The following is an 18,177-nucleotide window of genomic DNA, read 5'->3' as shown; positions in this document are numbered from 1 at the left end:
AGCATTCAGCTTCCCGTTTCTGGAGCACTCCAAAGCCAGGGCCACCTCATCCTCCCACAGCCTTTTCCGCAGCCTCCCACCCAGAGGCCCATCTCTTTCAGTAATGACAAGCTTCCTACTAACACGCTGGGAACTGCAGGTGCAGCATCAACTACCATCCAACTTGCACTTGCATTTTTGTCTCGCTCCTTGCGAAAGCTGCTGCTTCAAAGATCTGTCTGTCTCTCATCCCATCCCATCCCATCTGACTTTTGCATGTTCAGCAGCTTTGAAGGGGGAGACTTTCACCATCAGGATCTCTCTGGCAGGCACGTTGAGATATTGCTCCCAAATACTTAGATAGTTAAAAGGGTGGGTAATGTGGACCAGAAACCTCCCTGAGTTAGCCAATCACAGCTGGAATGGCAGCAGTGTCTCCACAGTTGACCTCTGGGTTAGGCAAGCACAAGCCCTCATTGCTGGAAATTGATTTATCCAATGCAATGCTGTCCACAGTTGAAAAGCCTAACATCGGTTCCACTACTGAGGACCCGCCACGAAAGGTGCCAGTGCCTTTCAGGAGAGGAGGAAATCAACTAACCCAGAACTACCACCACAAAAACACATTCTTTGTCTCTCTGTCTCTTCAGCTCTTTCCATCTCTGGGACAACAGCTAGGAGATTGAGCACTGAGAACTTTGGCAGGCCTCTTGTTGACCACCCTATCTGTCCCTCACCCGCAGAGCGGTGCCAATACTGTGCTTGGAACCTTCAGTAGCCATGATCAAGAACTCCCTGCACACAATGTGGCTGAATTGGCCACCTTGTTCCCTACAGAGCTATCATATTTATCTGTATAGCCTTCCCAAAATGTCCAGTAAATCCTGACCATTATCTACAGAGAAACTCCAGAATTAAACTGCACAAAGGAATTGAACCATCTCACACGTGATAGGATGACTAAAGCCCAGTCTCTCGGGTTAACTTGTATCTTCACCATTTGACCAGCTCCTGAACAACAGTCAGCAGCTGTACAACCGTTACTTAGTGCAAAGCTCATTCAAACAGTGACCGTTAATTAGCTCTCCCACCCTTGCTGAGGGATTGTGGGTTTGAAATTGCTGTTCCAAGAGAACTCAAAATAACAGTTATCCAGAATGCTTGTTGCTGGTGATTTGTTTCATGAGTCCTGCTGGTGAGAGCCCTGCCCCAGTGCCTGTTTGCTCACTGCCATTTGTTTAATCACTGGATAAGAGGCAGCTTCTGAGCCCACTTCCCGTATGCGGGGGCCAGGTTCAGTTACTTGCTGACGATGAAATCTTCTTTCGTAAACTTTGCATGCTTTCTGCTGCACCTTTAACTGCAAAGAAGCAGAATTGTGAGCAGTGTCACACCATGTGTTAAAGTCATATTGATTATTGACTCTGTATGTTTTAGGGTTGGAATTAGTTAAGGAATCATGTGTTTGGGAAACTTCTTGTGTTAAGAGTTAATAGAGGAACATCACTTACATTAGGGTAACCGTGAATCTTAGCAATAGTAAATGTGAACTCTAGACACAAGAAGAGTGGATTAGAATATTTCACTCTATTGTATTAAGTAAGAGTAGAGTTAGTGTTTAGCTGTGACGGTTAGAAGCAGCCAGTTTTGAGTTTTATTTAATTATGGGCATAATTGGATGATTTATAAGTTACAAACACTTTTCCATTTGCCCCTGAAAAGTGGTTGCTCCTCGGGTTGAGGTCATCTGTGGCACTTAGCTGTCTCTCTATGCAGTGGTGTCTTGGGTTAACTGTGCGCAACCAGCACGAGTCCAGATCTAATCCCCAATCTACTGAACCAGCTGACCTCTAGGTAGGGGCAGTAAGACCCTGCCCGTGTCCCCTGGTCACAGAGGGGAGAAATTTGCCAGGTTTTTCGTTCCTCATTGCCATCGCCTCTGTTGGTGAGGACAGAACAGTGATGTTCTCTGGGATCCAGTGTTCTTGTAACGCTGTTTAGGGGAGACGGTGGCGTAGTGGTATTGTCACTAGACTAATAATCCAGAGATGCAGGGTGATGCTCTGGGGATGGGAGTTCAAATCCCATCATGGCAGATGGTGAAATTAGAATTCAATAAAAAAGTCTGGAATTAAAAGTCTAATGATGACCATTAAACCATTGTTGTTTGTCATAAAAACCCATTTGGTTCACTAATGCCCTTTAGGGAAGGAAATCTGCCATCCTTACCCGGTCTGGCCTACATGTGACTCCAGACCCACAACAATGTGGCTGACTCTTAAATGCCCTCTGAAATGGCCTAGCAAGCCACTCACTTCTCAAGGGCAATTAGGGATGGGCATTAAATGCTGTCCTAGCCAGTGGTGTCCCCCGGTTCTGCTGAAGAATAGCGACTTGTGAAAGTGCTACTGAAGCTTGCCCCTTTGGATTAGAAATGGGGGTAGGCGGGGGATGAAGGCTGGAATTCAGTTGGCGCCTTCGCCCACTAGTCTATCTGTGGGAATTGAATAATCTCGACCTTGCTTTTCAGGACATGTTCAACCTTTTGTAAAAGTGGTATTAGAGATTGAGATTAGCTCACCACTGGTTGTAACCACCAATGACTAAATTAAACGTAGCAACTCATTACTTGTGTTTTTGTTTAGGCCCAGCTGATTTGCTGTGTTCCTACCAATTGTCACTAGAGGTTGCAAGTGAGCTGGGAAAGTGCTGGTAGTGGAAGCAGGGCCACTGATAACAGCAACAAAAACCTGTACTTCATTGTACCTCTGATTTCTCCCCTCCACCCCTGACGCTTGCTGCTAACTGGTTACGTGGGCACTGGCTGTCCACAGTTACTCAGCCTGGTTGATAACTTGTACGAGTTTGGGTAGAAAGTTTAATCCTTAAGGGATCACCAGAACTGAGAGCTTATACTCATCAGAGAAGGCTGAATAGGCGGGGGCTCTTCTCTCTGGAAAAGAGAAGGCTGAGGGGTGACTTGATAGAGACTGATTGCTTTCAGTCAATGCTGTTCATGCCCAACCAAGCACTGGCCCACACAAGCACATAGATACAAGCACATGCATGGATGCAATGTACCCATGTGAGCACCTATGCTCGAGCCTAAGCACTCATGCACGTGCTTGGGTCTTAGAGTCAACCACAGGTGCACATATGGGCGTGCGGACACGGGCGCACATGGGTGTGCGCAATTCAGTAAATAGATTGGGAGCAGTTCCCCTGCCCATTGTCATTATTTTGGTTTCAAGGGCCTGGAGCCAAACGCAGCAACTTGCTGCAATTGCTGGATGGAGGGTCAGTAAGCACAGGGCACAATATTAAGATAATTGGGAAAAGAACTAGAGTGGGAAAAAATTTTATGCAATGTGGAATGCGCTGCCTGAAAGGGGAACTAACTTTCAAAAGGGAAATTGGATCAATACTAGAAAAGGAAGAAGTTTATTGGCTCTGGGGAAAGAGCAGGAGTGAATGGGACTAATTGGAAAGATTGTTCACAAAGCTGGCACAGGCATGATAGGCCAAATGGTCTCCACCTTTACATTGGGCCTGCCATGTGGGTAGCTATCATACTGGTGAGGTGTGCTGTGAGTCTCTGCTTTCGGTATTGACAGATGGCAGGTTCACAATACAATTTACAGCTCAGTGTGTGTATGTCCTAATCCACAGGTCATAAAACCTTGAGCTTTAGGTTAAACAGGTACTAGAATTTTTCAATAATTCATGAACCAGGTACCATCAACTTGTGTATATACCTCATGAAGTAGCATTAAGTATTACATGTAGTCACTGTTTGTTTGAATGTAGGAAAATGTGGCAGCCAGTTTACACACTGTAACACAAACAGCAATATGATAATGACCCAGATAGTCTGCTCTCATGATCTTGGTTGAGGGATTAATATAAGTACAGGACACCCGGGAGAACTCCTCTCCTTCAAAAATGCCACGGGATATTTTATGTTCATATTAGGGGGCAGCAGGGAGCTCAGTTTAAGGCTTGATCCAAAAGACTGTTCCAATAATGCTCCTGCACTGTTGAGTTTGAGCCTGGCTAATGCCTCTGAATCCATAACCTCTGTCTCAGAGGTGACAGTAAAACCCTCTGAGCCACATCTGAAGCAGTGCACAGTGTGGGAGCAGATTCATTCCCCCCTCACTGCTCACAGGTGCTGATGAGGCTGGCAAGTTTTTTTTAAATTCTGTGTTCAGGACTGGCTGCTTAGTTTAGTGGAACTGACGGGTCAGGTGTCTCTACCCCTTGCTGCTGCTTCTGGCCAATGATCTGAAACCAGCGCAGTGCCAGCCATAGTGGAACAGCCCTGTCAGTGGCTGGTGTTGTAACAGATGGGGTTAGATCACAAGTCCTGGTGCCAGTGTAGATTGTGTCAGGATCAATGCTAGGATGAACTCTTAACTTCAGTATCATAATAGGCAAACAGAGGGCAGGTGGAAGAGACTTAATAAACAAGAGCCTTAAACTTTAGTTGCCTTCCCTCCTGAATGATGACACCAAACTTGTGGTAGTGGGGAGGGTGGTGGTGGTTGTGTCTACACGCAACAAAATACAAGAAGATATTAATACTCAGAGTTGGTGTGTAAATGTGGAATAATGTATGGGGAATAAGGAAGCCACAGACTTATTGGAAAATAAGATTCTGAATGGGGTAAAGGAGCAAAGGGATTTTGGGGTACAGATTCACAGCATTTCGAAGGTTAAGATGATCAAAGGCAACGTGGGTTCATTTCTAGAAGTACAGAACTAAAAAGCAGGGAAGTTAGCTTTAAATTGTGTCGCAGCTTTATTAGATTTCATGTAGAGTATTGTGCACAGCTCTTGTCTTCGTATTATTAGAAAGGATATCAAGGCATTGTAAGGCACAAAAAAAAAGATTTGCAAAGAGGACACCAGAACCTGAGAGGTTAGAAACATCAGGAAAGGCTGAGCAGGCTGGAGCTCTTCTCTCTAGAAAAGAAAACTGAGGGGTGACCTAATGGGTTTATAAAATTCTGAAAGGTTTTGATTGAGTGGATGCAGAGAGAATGTTTCCTCTTGTGGGGAAGAGCATAGCTAGAGGCCATCAATATAAGACAGTCATCAAGAAATCCAATGGGAAATTCAGGAGAAACTCCTTCACCCAGGCAGTGGGGGGAATGTGGAACTTGCTCCCACAGCGAGTGGTTGAGGTGAATAGTATCGATACATTTAAGGGGGAAGCTGGATAAACACATGAGGGAGAAAGGAATAGAAGGATATGCTGATTGGAGGAGATGGAGAGGGTGGGAGGAGGCTCTTGTGGAGCAGATGGGCTGAATGGCATGTTTCTGGACTGTAATTCTGTTGATCAGGCAGTTTGATGTGTGTAGCTGTTCAGTTGCAAAGTTTCAACTGTTTAATTGCATCAGCTTGTCTAAACCGCTTGGTATGCTGGTATGTTTATCATTCATCATTGTTCATCTCTGTTGGGAGGGAGGGGGAAACAGTGTTACAGTGCTTCCAGTAAATGTATTTATCCACGTCAAGTCTTCCACCACCTTACTTTCTCAGTCTGGAGCTAACACTGAAACAGAACAGTCACCAGGCTGTCCTCGGTCAGAGCACAGTCACAATACTGCCGGTAAGACTCCCGCTGTGATGTGGCTGAGAGGCAGCTGTGAATCACTCAGCCATCACACCACAAGATACTAGGAAGAGGCCAATAATGACGTGACTGTAGCAACAAGAGGAGGCCATTCAATCCTTCATGCCTGTTCCATCATTCAGTTAGATCATGGGCTGACCTGTATCTTAACTCCATCTACCTGCCTTATTTCTGTAACCTTTAATCCCCTTACCCAACAAAAATCTATCAATCTCGGTTTTGACATTTTCCAATTGACCCCCAGTCTTATTTGGAGGGAAAGTTCCAGATTTCCACTCCCCCTTTGTGTGAAGCGGTGCTTCCTGATATCACCCGTAAACGGCCTGACTCAAATTTTAAGGTTCTGGCCCCTTGTTCTGAACTCCTCTCCCACCCTGCCCCCACCCCCCTCCACCAACCAGACGTAATAGTTTCTCTTTATCGACCCTATCGAATCCTTTAATCATCTTAAACACCACAATTGGATCGAAGGAATACAAGCCTATTCTGTGCAAATCCCTCCCTAATGGCACTGTGGGTGTACCCACATGGACTGCAGCAGTTCAGGAAGACGGCTCACCACCACCTCGAGCAGTTAGAGATGGGCAATAAATGCTGGCCCAGTCAGTGATGCCCACATCCCATGAAAAAAATTTTTTTTTTTTAAAACTGTCCTGGTAATTTAACCCTTGGAGCCCCAGTATCCTTGTGGTGAATCTGTGCTGCACTGTCTCCAAAGCCATTATATCCTCCATGAGGTGTAGTGCTCAGAACTGAACCCAGTTACTCCAGATGGGATCTAACCAGAGCTTTAAAAGATCAGAGAGCTGCATGAAGAATCGCTTCAAACACAGCCTTCTTGACACACAGGGGCAGGCTTTAAAATAGGATGTGGAAGACTGATGAAGATGTTTGTGTGGCCAGTACAAAGTGGAAAGTACCTGCTGAAGAATTAGCAGCTGTCTGAAAACGTCCCATCACTGATTACAACTTGAATGATCTTTTTCCTCCCCCTCTCTCTTTCAGCATCGAATGGTCCTTCTGCCTTAGAGAAAAAGGAAAGTGGCAAGGATGGAGTGAATGTGGAAAAGAAAGAGAAGAGTGGGGAAATAATATGCATAGATGACTGACCCCTCCCACCCACCCTTTCCCTGCCTGCAACGCTGGTTATGTTTATATTTTATGTCTTGAGAGAGGAAAAAATAGCTTAAAGATGTCGTATGAGTGTGTTTGTCCCAGAAGGGGTGTGTGTATGTGGGAAGAGGATTTATTGCTTGTGAAGATGGTTAAATGATTTATTAGCCACTCCTCTAAGCCTCCATTCACTCACCCCAGAACTCCCAGATATGACATGGTTAAGATCCAAAACACTAGTGTGAACAGTCACTGTGTTGGTGATCTTGACTCAAAATAGTTTTAATATTTGATGCAGTACTTCTCGCTCTCTCTCTCTCTCTCTCTCTCTCTCTGCCTTGCTCGCTCTGGCGCTCTCGCTCATTCTCGCAACCCCCCACTCACTCTCTCCCCCCCCCACTTCCATAGACCTCCACTGCAAACCGCTAAGTGAGATCAACTGGTATCTAAACAAGCTAACCTCAGTAGAGGGTTAACTGACGGGTGTGGTGCTGAGTTCCCTCGCGCGCGCTCCCTCGCTTGCCCCCTCTCCCTCACGTGCGCTCCCTTGCTTGCCCCCCTTCTCCCTCGCGTGCGCTCCCTTGCTTGCCCCCCCTCTCCCTCGCGTACGCTCCCTCACTCCCCACTTCCATAGACCTCCACTGCAAACTGTTGTGAAGTGAGATCAACTGGTATCTAAACAAGCTAACCTCAGTAGAGGGTTAACTGACGTGTGTGGTGCTGAGCTCAGCAGACCAGAATAAGTTCTTCTACTGATTTAACTATCTCAGACTACCACAGTGGTAAAGGAGTTACAAATTGCCCTTTATAAATTCTGAGAGTGGATGGGGATGGAAAGCAGCTAGATCCCAATGTTGCTCCTCTGCTTGAAAATTGTGCATTGTTGTTTAACCACATGCCCCAGCTTCGACTTATCCAATGTTCAGGCTCTGATGTGAATCTACTCATGTCCAAGTTATCCATTGCCCTCCATTGGGATGCCTGCTTTACATTGGGCTGTTGTAACCCAGTAAAGCATTATCAAGTGAGGGGGAGTTGAAATCTGTACAGTGCCATGCAGCACTATATTTGGTGATGTACTGAGCTCTGCAGCGTGCAGGAGATTCCTTGGAGACTTATTTCAGATTGATGTATGTTTGGGGATGCGGAACAGGGGAAAAGGGTTAATCTTGCGGCGTTGTAAGATGCTGCAGCTTTAAAAAGTGTTGCACCTCTTGAACCTTACAGGGTGACACCACGTCAATACTAATACAACCTGTTCCCCTCCTGGTTGAAGGAGCTGTATTTCATAATTGCTTGATTTGCTTCCACACTTAGCTCCAACAGATTGGTGTCTCACTTAAAAAAAAAAAATTCTTGTGCCTCTTTCCAATTTGATGGTCCCCAAGGCCATAACCTCTAGGGCAGCCATTTTAGAATTGGGGCATCCATTTTGGAAGCAAGGCACCAATCAGTTTAGCTATCCCAATGTACAATTGTCTATCAACGTGGTAAATTATTTCTTTGTCTCTCAGAAAAGAACCTCAGTATTGAGCTGTTTTAAGGGAGGGATGGGGGTTGGAAAAGGCCTAGCTACTGGAAAATTGGCATTTTGGTCATTTTTCTTCCCAGTTGCCTAAACCTTAGTTCATTTGCAGCTAGTCATCTTTTAATTTGCAGGGTTTTTTAAAAATATCCGGACAAGAAGATCAACTGCATACTCAGACTTCGCAATTTAAAGTAGTGTTTGGGAATGCTCCAAGGGGCTTGCCAGCATTGTTAAAGAGGGGAAAATAATATTTTCCAGTGTGGATTTTAATTAGAGTGAACCTGACTTGTCACAGTGCTGAGCTCTTTTCTCTTGCACATGCTGACTAACTTGCTGTGGTTTTTTTATGTTCAGAAGGGTATGTTAAGCATTGGAATTTTAATTTCCCTGTTTTGCTGCAGTCTCTGCAGCATCTCCTTGTAACCTGTCCCTTGCCATGACCTATTTGAGATTTTGATTGTTGGGAATGGTGTGTTAGGTGTGCTCTGGAATAAGGAGAAACCAGGGCAGAGGGAAAAGAATGCCCAGCTTTGAGGGAACCATTCCACTTTCCCCATGTCCCCTCTACAGATCAGTCATAAGAACACGAAGAATCAACCTCAACACATCAAGAGTTGAACCTCAGTGTTTTATAAAAGCAACACCGTCACCTGTCATTCTTCAAAGGGATTCCCTCCACCAGCAATTCAACCCCCACCGCCCGAGTGGGGAACGGGAGCAGCAGTTACAAACAGCTTTTGGCCTAAGTGCCCTCTGGGTGGGTGGAGGAATGAATTGTTTTGGGTTCCTACTCACTGTCTGGCTTTGCAAGCAGGGGCGGGGGCTGAGAGATGTTTCTTGTTACAAATGGAGATGGGAGGTTGACTCCAGCAGTTAGCACTCTGGGGTGGGGGGGGAGGGGTCGTTGGTTGTTGCGAGTGGAGGTGGGAGGTTGACTCCAGCAGTAGTGCAGGGGGGATAGGGAGAGGGTGAACTGATGTGTCTCCTCTCCAGCAAGCACAGGACTCCTTGGCCGTGATCTGGGAATGTTGATGCTATCCCACGTTCCCCCCCTCGACCCCAGGAAATGACATTAACCTGTTGGGCGCCAGTGTGGCAAGCAGGCATGGGGTGAAAGCCGCTTTGAAAAAGGAAACAAAAATATATACTTTAAATTATGTCTGCATAATAATCTGTTTCAGCTGACATCTATTATTACTTAATATCCTTTGTTTTAAAAGAATATTTTGAAGAATGTTTTTTCATTAAAATTTTTTTTGTTACATGTTTGAAATTGCTGCCCGTGTGCATTGTTCCTGAATCGTTGGCGGCCCTGTGGTGTCCTTGCAGTGTTGAATTGTCCGGGTATATGCTTTAATTCCCACCCCCCCCCCCCACCCCCCCCCCCCCCCCCCCATCACATGATCAGTTGCACAAGGCAGTGAGTTCTCCACTGTGACTCACTCGGGAAGGAAGAACTGCAGTTATTGAGTGCACTGACAACCTTGGACTGTTTCAAAGCACTTATGATGTGAGGAATATAACAGCCCATTTGTGCACAGAGACTTCACATAATCGAGGCCAACAGTCCAAGTGCTGAGGGAGTGCTGCACTGTTGGAGTTGCCAGCTTTCGGAGGAGATGTTAAACCAAGGGCCCTTCTGCCCCCTCGGGTGGACGCAAAAGATCCCATGGCCGCTGTTCCAAAGAAGAGCAGTGCAACTCTTCCTGGTGTCTTGAGCCCATGTTTATCTCTCAACCAGTGGATTATCTGGTCATTATCACGTTGCTGTTTGTGGGAGCTTGCTGGGCACAAATTGGCTGCTGCGTTTCCTACATTACAACTGTGACCACACATCAAACAATACTTCATTGGCAGGAAAACGCTTTGCAATAATGGCCAGAGGTACTAGAGAAATAACTCTGCTTTCATTGTGGATGGTGGGATAGGGGCTGTGGCAGGCAGGTGGCAATGTTGTCAAGGGTGGGGCTGTGTTAACAGCATGATGTTTTACTGATACCCTGCAGCTTTTTCGCTTTTCTCAGAATTCAGGGTGAGAATTGAACACCACTTCCTGTTTTTCTCTGGAGTGCTTTTTTAGAACCCTGAGAAACCGTAGCTCATACTAGAACGATTCAGCCCCTCGCTGTCAGGGTGGGACAGGAGGAGACCATTCAGCCCCTCGCTGTCAGGGGGAACGGGAGACCATTCAGCCCCTCGCTGTCAGGGGGAACGGGAGACCATTCAGCCCCTCGCTGTCAGGGGGAACGGGAGACCATTCAGCCCCTCGCTGTCAGGGTGGGACAGGAGGAGACCATTCAGCCCCTCGCTGTCAGGGTGGGACAGGAGGAGACCATTCAGCCCCTCGCTGTCAGGGGGAACGGGAGACCATTCAGCCCCTCGCTGTCAGGGGGAACGGGAGACCATTCAGCCCCTCGCTGTCAGGAGGAACGGGAGGAGACCATTCAGCCCCTCGCTGTCAGGGTGGGACAGGAGGAGACCATTCAGCCCCTCGCTGTCAGGGTGGGACAGGAGGAGACTGTTCAGCCCCTCCTGGGCTGATCTATATCTTAACTCCATTTACCTGCCTTGGTTCCCTAACCCTTAATTCGTTTTCCCAACAGAAATCTATCAATCTCAGCTTTGACGTTGCTAATTGACCTCCAACCTCAATAGCTTTTTGGGGAGAGAGTTCCAGATTTCCACTCACCTTTGTGTGAAGTGCTTCCTGACATCACCTCTCAACGGCCTGGCCCAAATTTGAAGGTTCTGCCTGCCTGTTCTGGACTCTTTTCCCCTCACCCCAAACAAATGAAAGAGAGGTAGATAGAGAGAACCTGTCAAATGTTTTAGTCACCTTAAACACCTCTATTAGATCACTCCTTACGTTCTTTACTCGAGGGAATACAAGACTAGTCTGTACAATCTGCCCTCTGCATTCTCCTGGAGGGGTACCAGCTATGCCCTTACCACCCAGCTCTAACAATGCCAATGCTTCAATGATCAAAGATATTTGAAGGAACCAGAGATCTGTTAGCATCTGGAAAGAGAAAGGGACTACATCTGAAGCATTAATTCGCTATTTCTCTTAGAAGATCCAAGAGGCCATGCCAGAATATTCCCAGTTTACAGGGGGAATGAACTGTATATTGCATTGAATGTCCAGCACAGAACTAGGCCATCTGCTCTGTGCTGGTGTTTCTGCTGCACATGAGCCTCCTCCCATCCCCTCTTCATCTCCCCTTATCAGAATATCCTATTCCTTTCTCCCTCATGTGTTTATCCAGCTACCCCCTTAAATGTATCGATACTGTTCACCTGTGGGGGCGAGTTCCACATTCCCCCCCACTCCCTAGCTTTCACGTAGTAAATGCCCCAAGGCTTTTCACAGGAGTTTCATCACAATAACTGACACCGAACCAAATTAAAGCGACTAGGGGCAGGTGACCAAAAGCTTGGTCAAAGATTTTAAGCAGCGTCTAAGAGGAAGTTTAGAGAGGGAATTCTTGAACATAGGGTGAACTAAGATTTTAATTCTTTGGCTATGGAGGATGTCAAAATAATGTTTTCACCTGTTCCTATTCAGAAGTTGGTTTTAATTGTTTGCGATCTGAATTCTGAGATTGGAATAGAAGCATCATTGCATAAGATCATGACTCACAAATATATCACTCTTGTTATCGGACCTAAATGCAGTAATAGGTTGGTTTCTGGCCCAGTAGAGGTTGTGACTGTCCTTGCTGGTATGCATATGTTTTGCTTCTCCATGTTTTAATTTGGTTGGGAATGATGGGGATTGGGCATTCTGCAAAAGAGCAGGAATTTGGAGGACTGTACATTCATCCCTGAGACCACCCTATTCATACTGATGAGGCAAGTGGATCGGTGCTTCAAACTAAAACAAGATGACTTAGCATAACCAAATCCTAAAGAGGAGCATAGCGAAGGAAGAGTCCCAGCACAGCTCAGTGCCGGTACAACCCCACACTCTAGCACAGCCTAGCGTCTCTACCACCCTTGCTTCCAGCAAAGTCCAGCACAGACCAGTGTCTGTACAGCTCATACCCAAACCAGCACCTGATCTAGAGCAAATTGAAAAATATTTCTTGCTGCTTTCAGCTAAGGGACTGCTGTCAAACCAATGCATTCTAATCTTCAGTTTTGTTGACACCCTGCCCCGGCCATATAGAAAGATGCAATAACATTGCTGGACATCTTTATGGAGGGATATGGGGAGCGGATGGGAAAATGGAGTTGAAATCCAAGATTAGCCAGAATCATATTGAATGGTGAAGCAGGCTCGATGAGATGAATGGTAAGAACAAAATAAAAGCAGGAGTGGCCCATCGATCCATTTGATATGATCGTGGCTGATCTGATTGAGGCCTTAACTCTACTTTCCTGCCCCCCGGTCCCATGTAACCCTCAATTCCCTTGCAGTTCAAAAATCTGTTTAACCAGCCTTTGCTGCTCTCTGGGGAAGAGAGCAAGGAAAACATCCTCTCAGCATCTACCTTGTGAAGCCCCCTCAGAATTTTATGTTTCAATAAGATCACCTCTCATTCTCCTAAACTCCAATGGGCATAGACCTGACCTGTTCAATCTTTCCTCATAAGACAAACCCCCTTCAATTGAACTTTTTCTGAACTGCCTCCAATGCAAGTACATCCCTTCTTAAATAAGGAGACCAAAACTCTGCACAGTACTGCAGATATGGTCTTGCCAATGCCCTCTACTCCTGCTCCTGTTTCCATGTTATAACCTAATGACGATTGCGTGATGTTTAATGTTGGGTGTTAACTGGTTACTGTCCGGAGTACATCCAGAGCTCAATGTAAAAACGGACTCTTTCCCCATCACTAAAATGGGAAAAATGTGTCCACTGCGCTATGATTTATTGCTCTTCTGCTGACTTGCACTTTCTCTGATTTTTGCTTATTTTCCTCTTCTGTAGTAAGAGAAAGAGAACCTGTAGTTCTGTTGCGTCTTTGAATTGAACTCAGCTATTCACCCTGTCTAGTTTGCAACAGCCCTTTTTGAGAGGCAAGAGTTCGTTCTTAATCGCCACATCAGATGGCTGCCTCTCTGTTCATCGTAGTCAAGTTGTAAACTACATGTACAGCACAATCCAACCGATCAAAAGATCATCACTCATCGGGAACCTCAACAGTCTGTTGGAAGGACTGCTCAGTCCCAGAGTGTCTCAAGCAGTCCAGTAAGAAAGAGGAGCTCACATCTGTATCTCACCTTGTGCCACCTTGGCACATCTCAAAGCACTCACGACCAATGAAGTCTGTTTTGAAGTGTAGTAGCTCATGTAGTCGACATGGCACCCAATTTGGGCACAGTAAGATCCACAAACAGCAATGTGATGACCAGGTGAGTCTTTTTTTGCTGATGTTTAAGAGATAAATATTGGCCCTAGCACCCTGAGGAGACACCCATCTTCCCCTCCCACTCCCCCTTCCAATTGTCACCGTGGGATCTTATGCTCAACTGAGGGGGCAGGCAGGGCCCTCGGTTTAACATTTCATCTGAAAGACAACAGCTTCTGACAGTGCCGCACTCCCTCAGTACTGCATAAGGAGTGTTGACCTGAATTATATGCTCACGTCTCTGAACTTCTACAACTCTTAAGTTCCACTCCAGAGTCCAGAAGGTGACCATTTAGCCCCTTGTGCCTGTGCTGGCTCTTTGAAAGACAGTCCGATTAGTCTCGCTGTCTAGTTTTTCCCCTCTTCCCCCACAGCCCTGAAAGTTGGTTCTCTTCAAGTTACCTGTCCTTCTAAAAAATTCCTATGAAACCTGATTCCTCAACCCCGCCCCTCAATCTTTTCAGTGCATTCCTGATCATCATAACTCATTGTGTGAAATGATCTCTCCCCATTAACCTCTTAATTTTCTCTCGTTCTTTAGTTAATTATTTTAAAGCTGTGTGTCTCTCTGGTTACTGACCCACTGGAAAGTTCCTCCTTGTCTAGTCAAAACCTCTCATGATTTTGAATGCCTCGATTAAGTCTCCCCTTAACCTTCTCTGCTCTAAGGAGAACAATTCCAGCTTCTCCAGTCTCTCCACGTTAACTGAAGTCCTTCATCCATGGAACCATTCTAGTATAAAAGCAAAATACTGCAGATGCTCAAAATCTGAAATAAAAACAAATGCTCAGCAGGCCTGGCAGCATCGGTGGAGAAAGAAACCAAGTTAACATTTTGGTTCTGATGAAAGGCCATTGACCTGAAGCGTTGACTCTGTTTTTCTCTCCACAGATGCTGCCAGACTGGAGTATTTCCAGCATTTCCTATTTTCTATTTCATTCTAGTAAGTCCCCTCTGCACACTCTCCAGGACGTTGGTATGACCCTTGTGCGTCAGAGGTGAGTGTGCTACCCACTGAACCATGGCTGACAGTGAGAGGAGGGTGTGCCACTCGGCATTCCTGAGCTTTCGCTCACCGTCAACACCTGGGCTATTTGGCAGGCAATTACTTATTTTGGTTTCTGCAGCAATGTCTCCACCCTGTTCATCTTTACACTTCCAGTCGCCTTGTTTTTAGGCACAAATATTTAAAAACTATTTCCTCGTCAACAGTTCTCCCCTCCTATCCTGAAGGAGCTGAGACTTGCTGGGATCCGTGAAGGCATCGCAGCTGAAGCTCATCCTGTCCTTGCACATGTGCTTTCTGCCGATCTGGAGTGAGGATCACTTGCCTGACTCTAGTGTTTGGCCCTTACCAAACCCGAAGGCACTGAGACCAATTCTAGACTGCTTCCCTGCGTCTGTTCATGCAAAGTGCCAAACTGGGGTCAGCTAACGTGGCCATGGAGTTGAGGCAGAGGAAGGCCTGGGGAGGGGGCAATAGGGCACTAACTGGAGGAGGCAATAGGACGGTTATCTGATTTTTATCTTCGGTGGGGATTGGGGAGGGTCATGGGGCGCTCATCCAGAACTTTGCATCCAGTGATTCTTTGGGTGGGCGGCATTAGAATACAGATGTAACGTGGGGAAACGGGAGTGGCTAATTTGTGCATAGCAAGATCCCACAAGCAGCAATGAGACAACTGCACAATGTGCTTTACATGCAGATGAATGAGGTATTAATATTTCACCCTTTTGAAGTGTAGTCACTGTTATAATGTAATGAAAGTTATATATCTTGTATAGGCTTCAATAGTGACAACCTTCTATCAAAAGAATGGGAGACAGTCGCTTAATGCTAGTTTCTCTGACCCTAGTAACCTGATCTCTCCTTGAGAGCAGGAGCCTGGAATTTACAAGCAGCCGTCAATGTACAGAAACTAAATGCGGCAATTATCCTCCAACTGACCCTCAGGTCCTGCCTATTTATACTTGGTTGGTGGGCGAGAGGAGGTGGAAAGAAAGGGGCAGGTGCTCCAAGTCTTTGAAACAACAACACTGCAACCATGAGCAATCCCATGGGAAGTCGGCTTGAGCCTTAAAAGTCCAATTACCTCTTCCCCACCTGGAAGTTTACTTTAGCCTGAGGCCCGGTCAGCTTGTGAACCCCGTGACCTCCAAGCGACCTTTCAGGTTGCTGTTGGCCTCTCCCTCAGAGAGGCTTTTGTCTTTTTAAAAAAGCATCGACTGCTCTCGGTTTCCTGTTTCTCGTTGACCACAGCTTCCGCCTCGGCTGGTTCACCGCCAAAACGTCACAGGCCAAGTCTCTACCCCTCCCCCGTACCCTCCACCCTGCACTTAGGGATGATCTGCACCAGATGACAGAAAGTCTGCAAGAGTCTCAGGAGCTCTGCTGCAACAACAATCCCTTGCATGCCCCTGCACCCCCTATGATGCCAAGGTGTCAGCTATGGCTCAGTGGGTTGCACTGACTTGCCTCTTGAGTCAGATGATTGTGGTTTTAAGTCCCAGTCCAGAGACTAAAGGGCCGTTGGAGGGTCAGCACCCAGGCAGTGCTGCACTGTCAGAGGGTCAGTACTGAGGGAGCGCTGCAATGTCGGAGGGTCAGTACTGAGGGAGCGCTGCACTGTCGGAGGGTCGGTACCGAGGGAGTGCTGCACCGTCGGAGGGTCGGTACCGAGGCAGTGCTGCACCGTCGGAGGGTCGGTACCGAGGCAGTGCTGCACCGTCGGAGGGTCGGTACCGAGGCAGTGCTGCACCGTCGGAGGGTCGGTACCGAGGCAGTGCTGCACCGTCGGAGGGCCGGTACCGAGGCAGTGCTGCACCGTCGGAGGGCCGGTACCGAGGCAGTGTTGCACCGTCGGAGGGCCGGTACCGAGGCAGTGCTGCACCGTCGGAGGGCCGGTACCGAGGCAGTGCTGCACCGTCGGAGGGCCGGTACCGAGGCAGTGCTGCACCGTCGGAGGGCCGGTACCGAGGCAGTGCTGCACCGTCGGAAGTGGCATCTTTCAGATGTGGCATTAAACTGCCCCCTCGAGTGGCTGTTTATTTGCAGAATAGGAGGAGACATCTCCTTCCCTGGTGCTCTGTCAATTTTTCAACCTAAAAGCAGATTAATCAGCCTTTCACTCATGGGATCTTGCAGTGCCTCATTGGCTGCCACATTTGCCCCACCCTTCTCCTGAAATCAGGCCAATCTATTGCAGCTGGTGAGTTGCTGGAGCTGTTACTCCCCCAGGTGTTTTGTCATGTGTAAGAGATACCGACAGGTACTGAACATCAGCCTCCCCCAGGACAAGTGCACCCAGTCAGAGTAAAGTGGTGCTTACAACTCCTGGGCTGTGTAGATGGAAGCTGGTCCCACTCCCAACTCCCTCCGGTGACTAATTGCTCACCCCCCACTCAGTCACTCGGAGCAAGTTCATCTCCATCCTGGAGTCTCTGAACTGGGTGAGTGAACAGTTGCACAAACACTCTGTTATCTCCCTCTCAGTTGTTCAGTGGTGTTGACTGTGGATCAGTTGGTTGCACTTACACCTCAATATCAGTAAGTCATGGGTTCGACTTGAGCACATATTCCAGGTTGACGCTCCCAGTGACAGTACTGAGGGAGAGCCGCACTGTTGAATGTACCATCTTTTGGATAAGACGTTAAACTGAGCATATGAGTTAGGAGCAGGAGTAGGCCATTCAGCCTCTCAAAAACAAAAACAGAATTACCTGGAAAAACTCAGCAGGTCTGGCAGCGTCGGCGGAGAAGAAAAGAGTCAACGTTTCAAGTCCTCACGACCCTTCAACAGAACTGAAGTATAGTTAGGAGAGGGGTGAAATATAAGCTGGTTTAAGGTGGGGGGCGGGGGGAGAGAAGTTGCGGGGGGGTGGTTGTAGGGACAAGCAAGCAGTGATAGGAGCAGATAATCAAAAGATGTCACAGACAAAAGGACGAAGAGGTGTTGAAGGTGGTGATATTATCTAAGAAAAGTGCTAATTAAGAATGGATGGCAGGACACTCAAGGTACAGCTCTAGTGGGGGTGGGGTGGAAAGACTGACAAAGTATTTGTAGATTTTAAAATAATGGAAATAGGTGGGAAAAGAAAAATCTATATAAATTATTGAAAAAAACAAAAGGGAGGGGGAAGAAACGGGGTGGGGATGGGGGGGGGAGGGAGTTTAAGATCTAAAGTTGTTGAATTCAATATTCAGTCCGCAAGGCTGTAAAGTGCCGAGTCGGAAGATGAGGTGCTGTTCCTCCAGTTTGCGTTGGGCTTCACTGGAACAATGTAGCAAGCCAAGGACTGACGTGGGCAAGAGAGCAGGGTGGAGTGTTAAAATGGCAAGCGACAGGGAGGTTTGGGTCTTTCTTGCGGACAGACCGCAGGTGTTCTGCAAAGCGGTCGCCCAGTTTGCGTTTGGTCTCTCCAATGTAGAGGAGACCGCATTGGGAGCAACGAATGCAGTAGACTAAGTTAGGGGAAATGCAAGTGAAATGCTGCTTCACTTGAAAGGAGTGTTTGGGCCCTTGGATGGTGAGGAGAGAGGAAGTGAAGGGGCAGGTGTTGC

At 47.1% G+C, this 18,177-nt stretch overlaps 1 protein-coding gene and 1 long non-coding RNA gene across 2 annotated transcripts in view; both read left to right on the top strand.

Moving 5' to 3' along the window:
• Positions 1-9,534, top strand: part of LOC144671722 (chromodomain-helicase-DNA-binding protein 3-like) — a 100,334-nt gene extending 90,800 nt beyond the window's left edge. Inside the window, exon 41 of the mRNA XM_078533734.1 lies at positions 6,626-9,534. Within this exon, the coding sequence (XP_078389860.1) occupies positions 6,626-6,729 (104 nt within the window). The 3' untranslated portion in view covers positions 6,730-9,534. The remainder of the gene's footprint in view (positions 1-6,625) is intronic.
• Positions 9,535-9,652: 118 nt separating this feature from the next.
• LOC144671788 (uncharacterized) lies at positions 9,653-11,903 on the top strand. Its single transcript, XR_013574015.1, has 2 exons — positions 9,653-10,145; positions 10,865-11,903. It is a non-coding gene; the product is annotated as an uncharacterized LOC144671788 (long non-coding RNA).
• Positions 11,904-18,177: the final 6,274 nt, after the last annotated feature.

The sequence above is a fragment of the Cetorhinus maximus genome, chromosome 34 (assembly GCF_964194155.1).
Source record: "Cetorhinus maximus chromosome 34, sCetMax3.hap1.1, whole genome shotgun sequence".
Lineage (NCBI taxonomy): Eukaryota > Metazoa > Chordata > Chondrichthyes > Lamniformes > Cetorhinidae > Cetorhinus > Cetorhinus maximus.
Note: the sequence above shows the minus strand (reverse complement) of the source record. Positions and strands in the feature narration are given on the sequence as shown.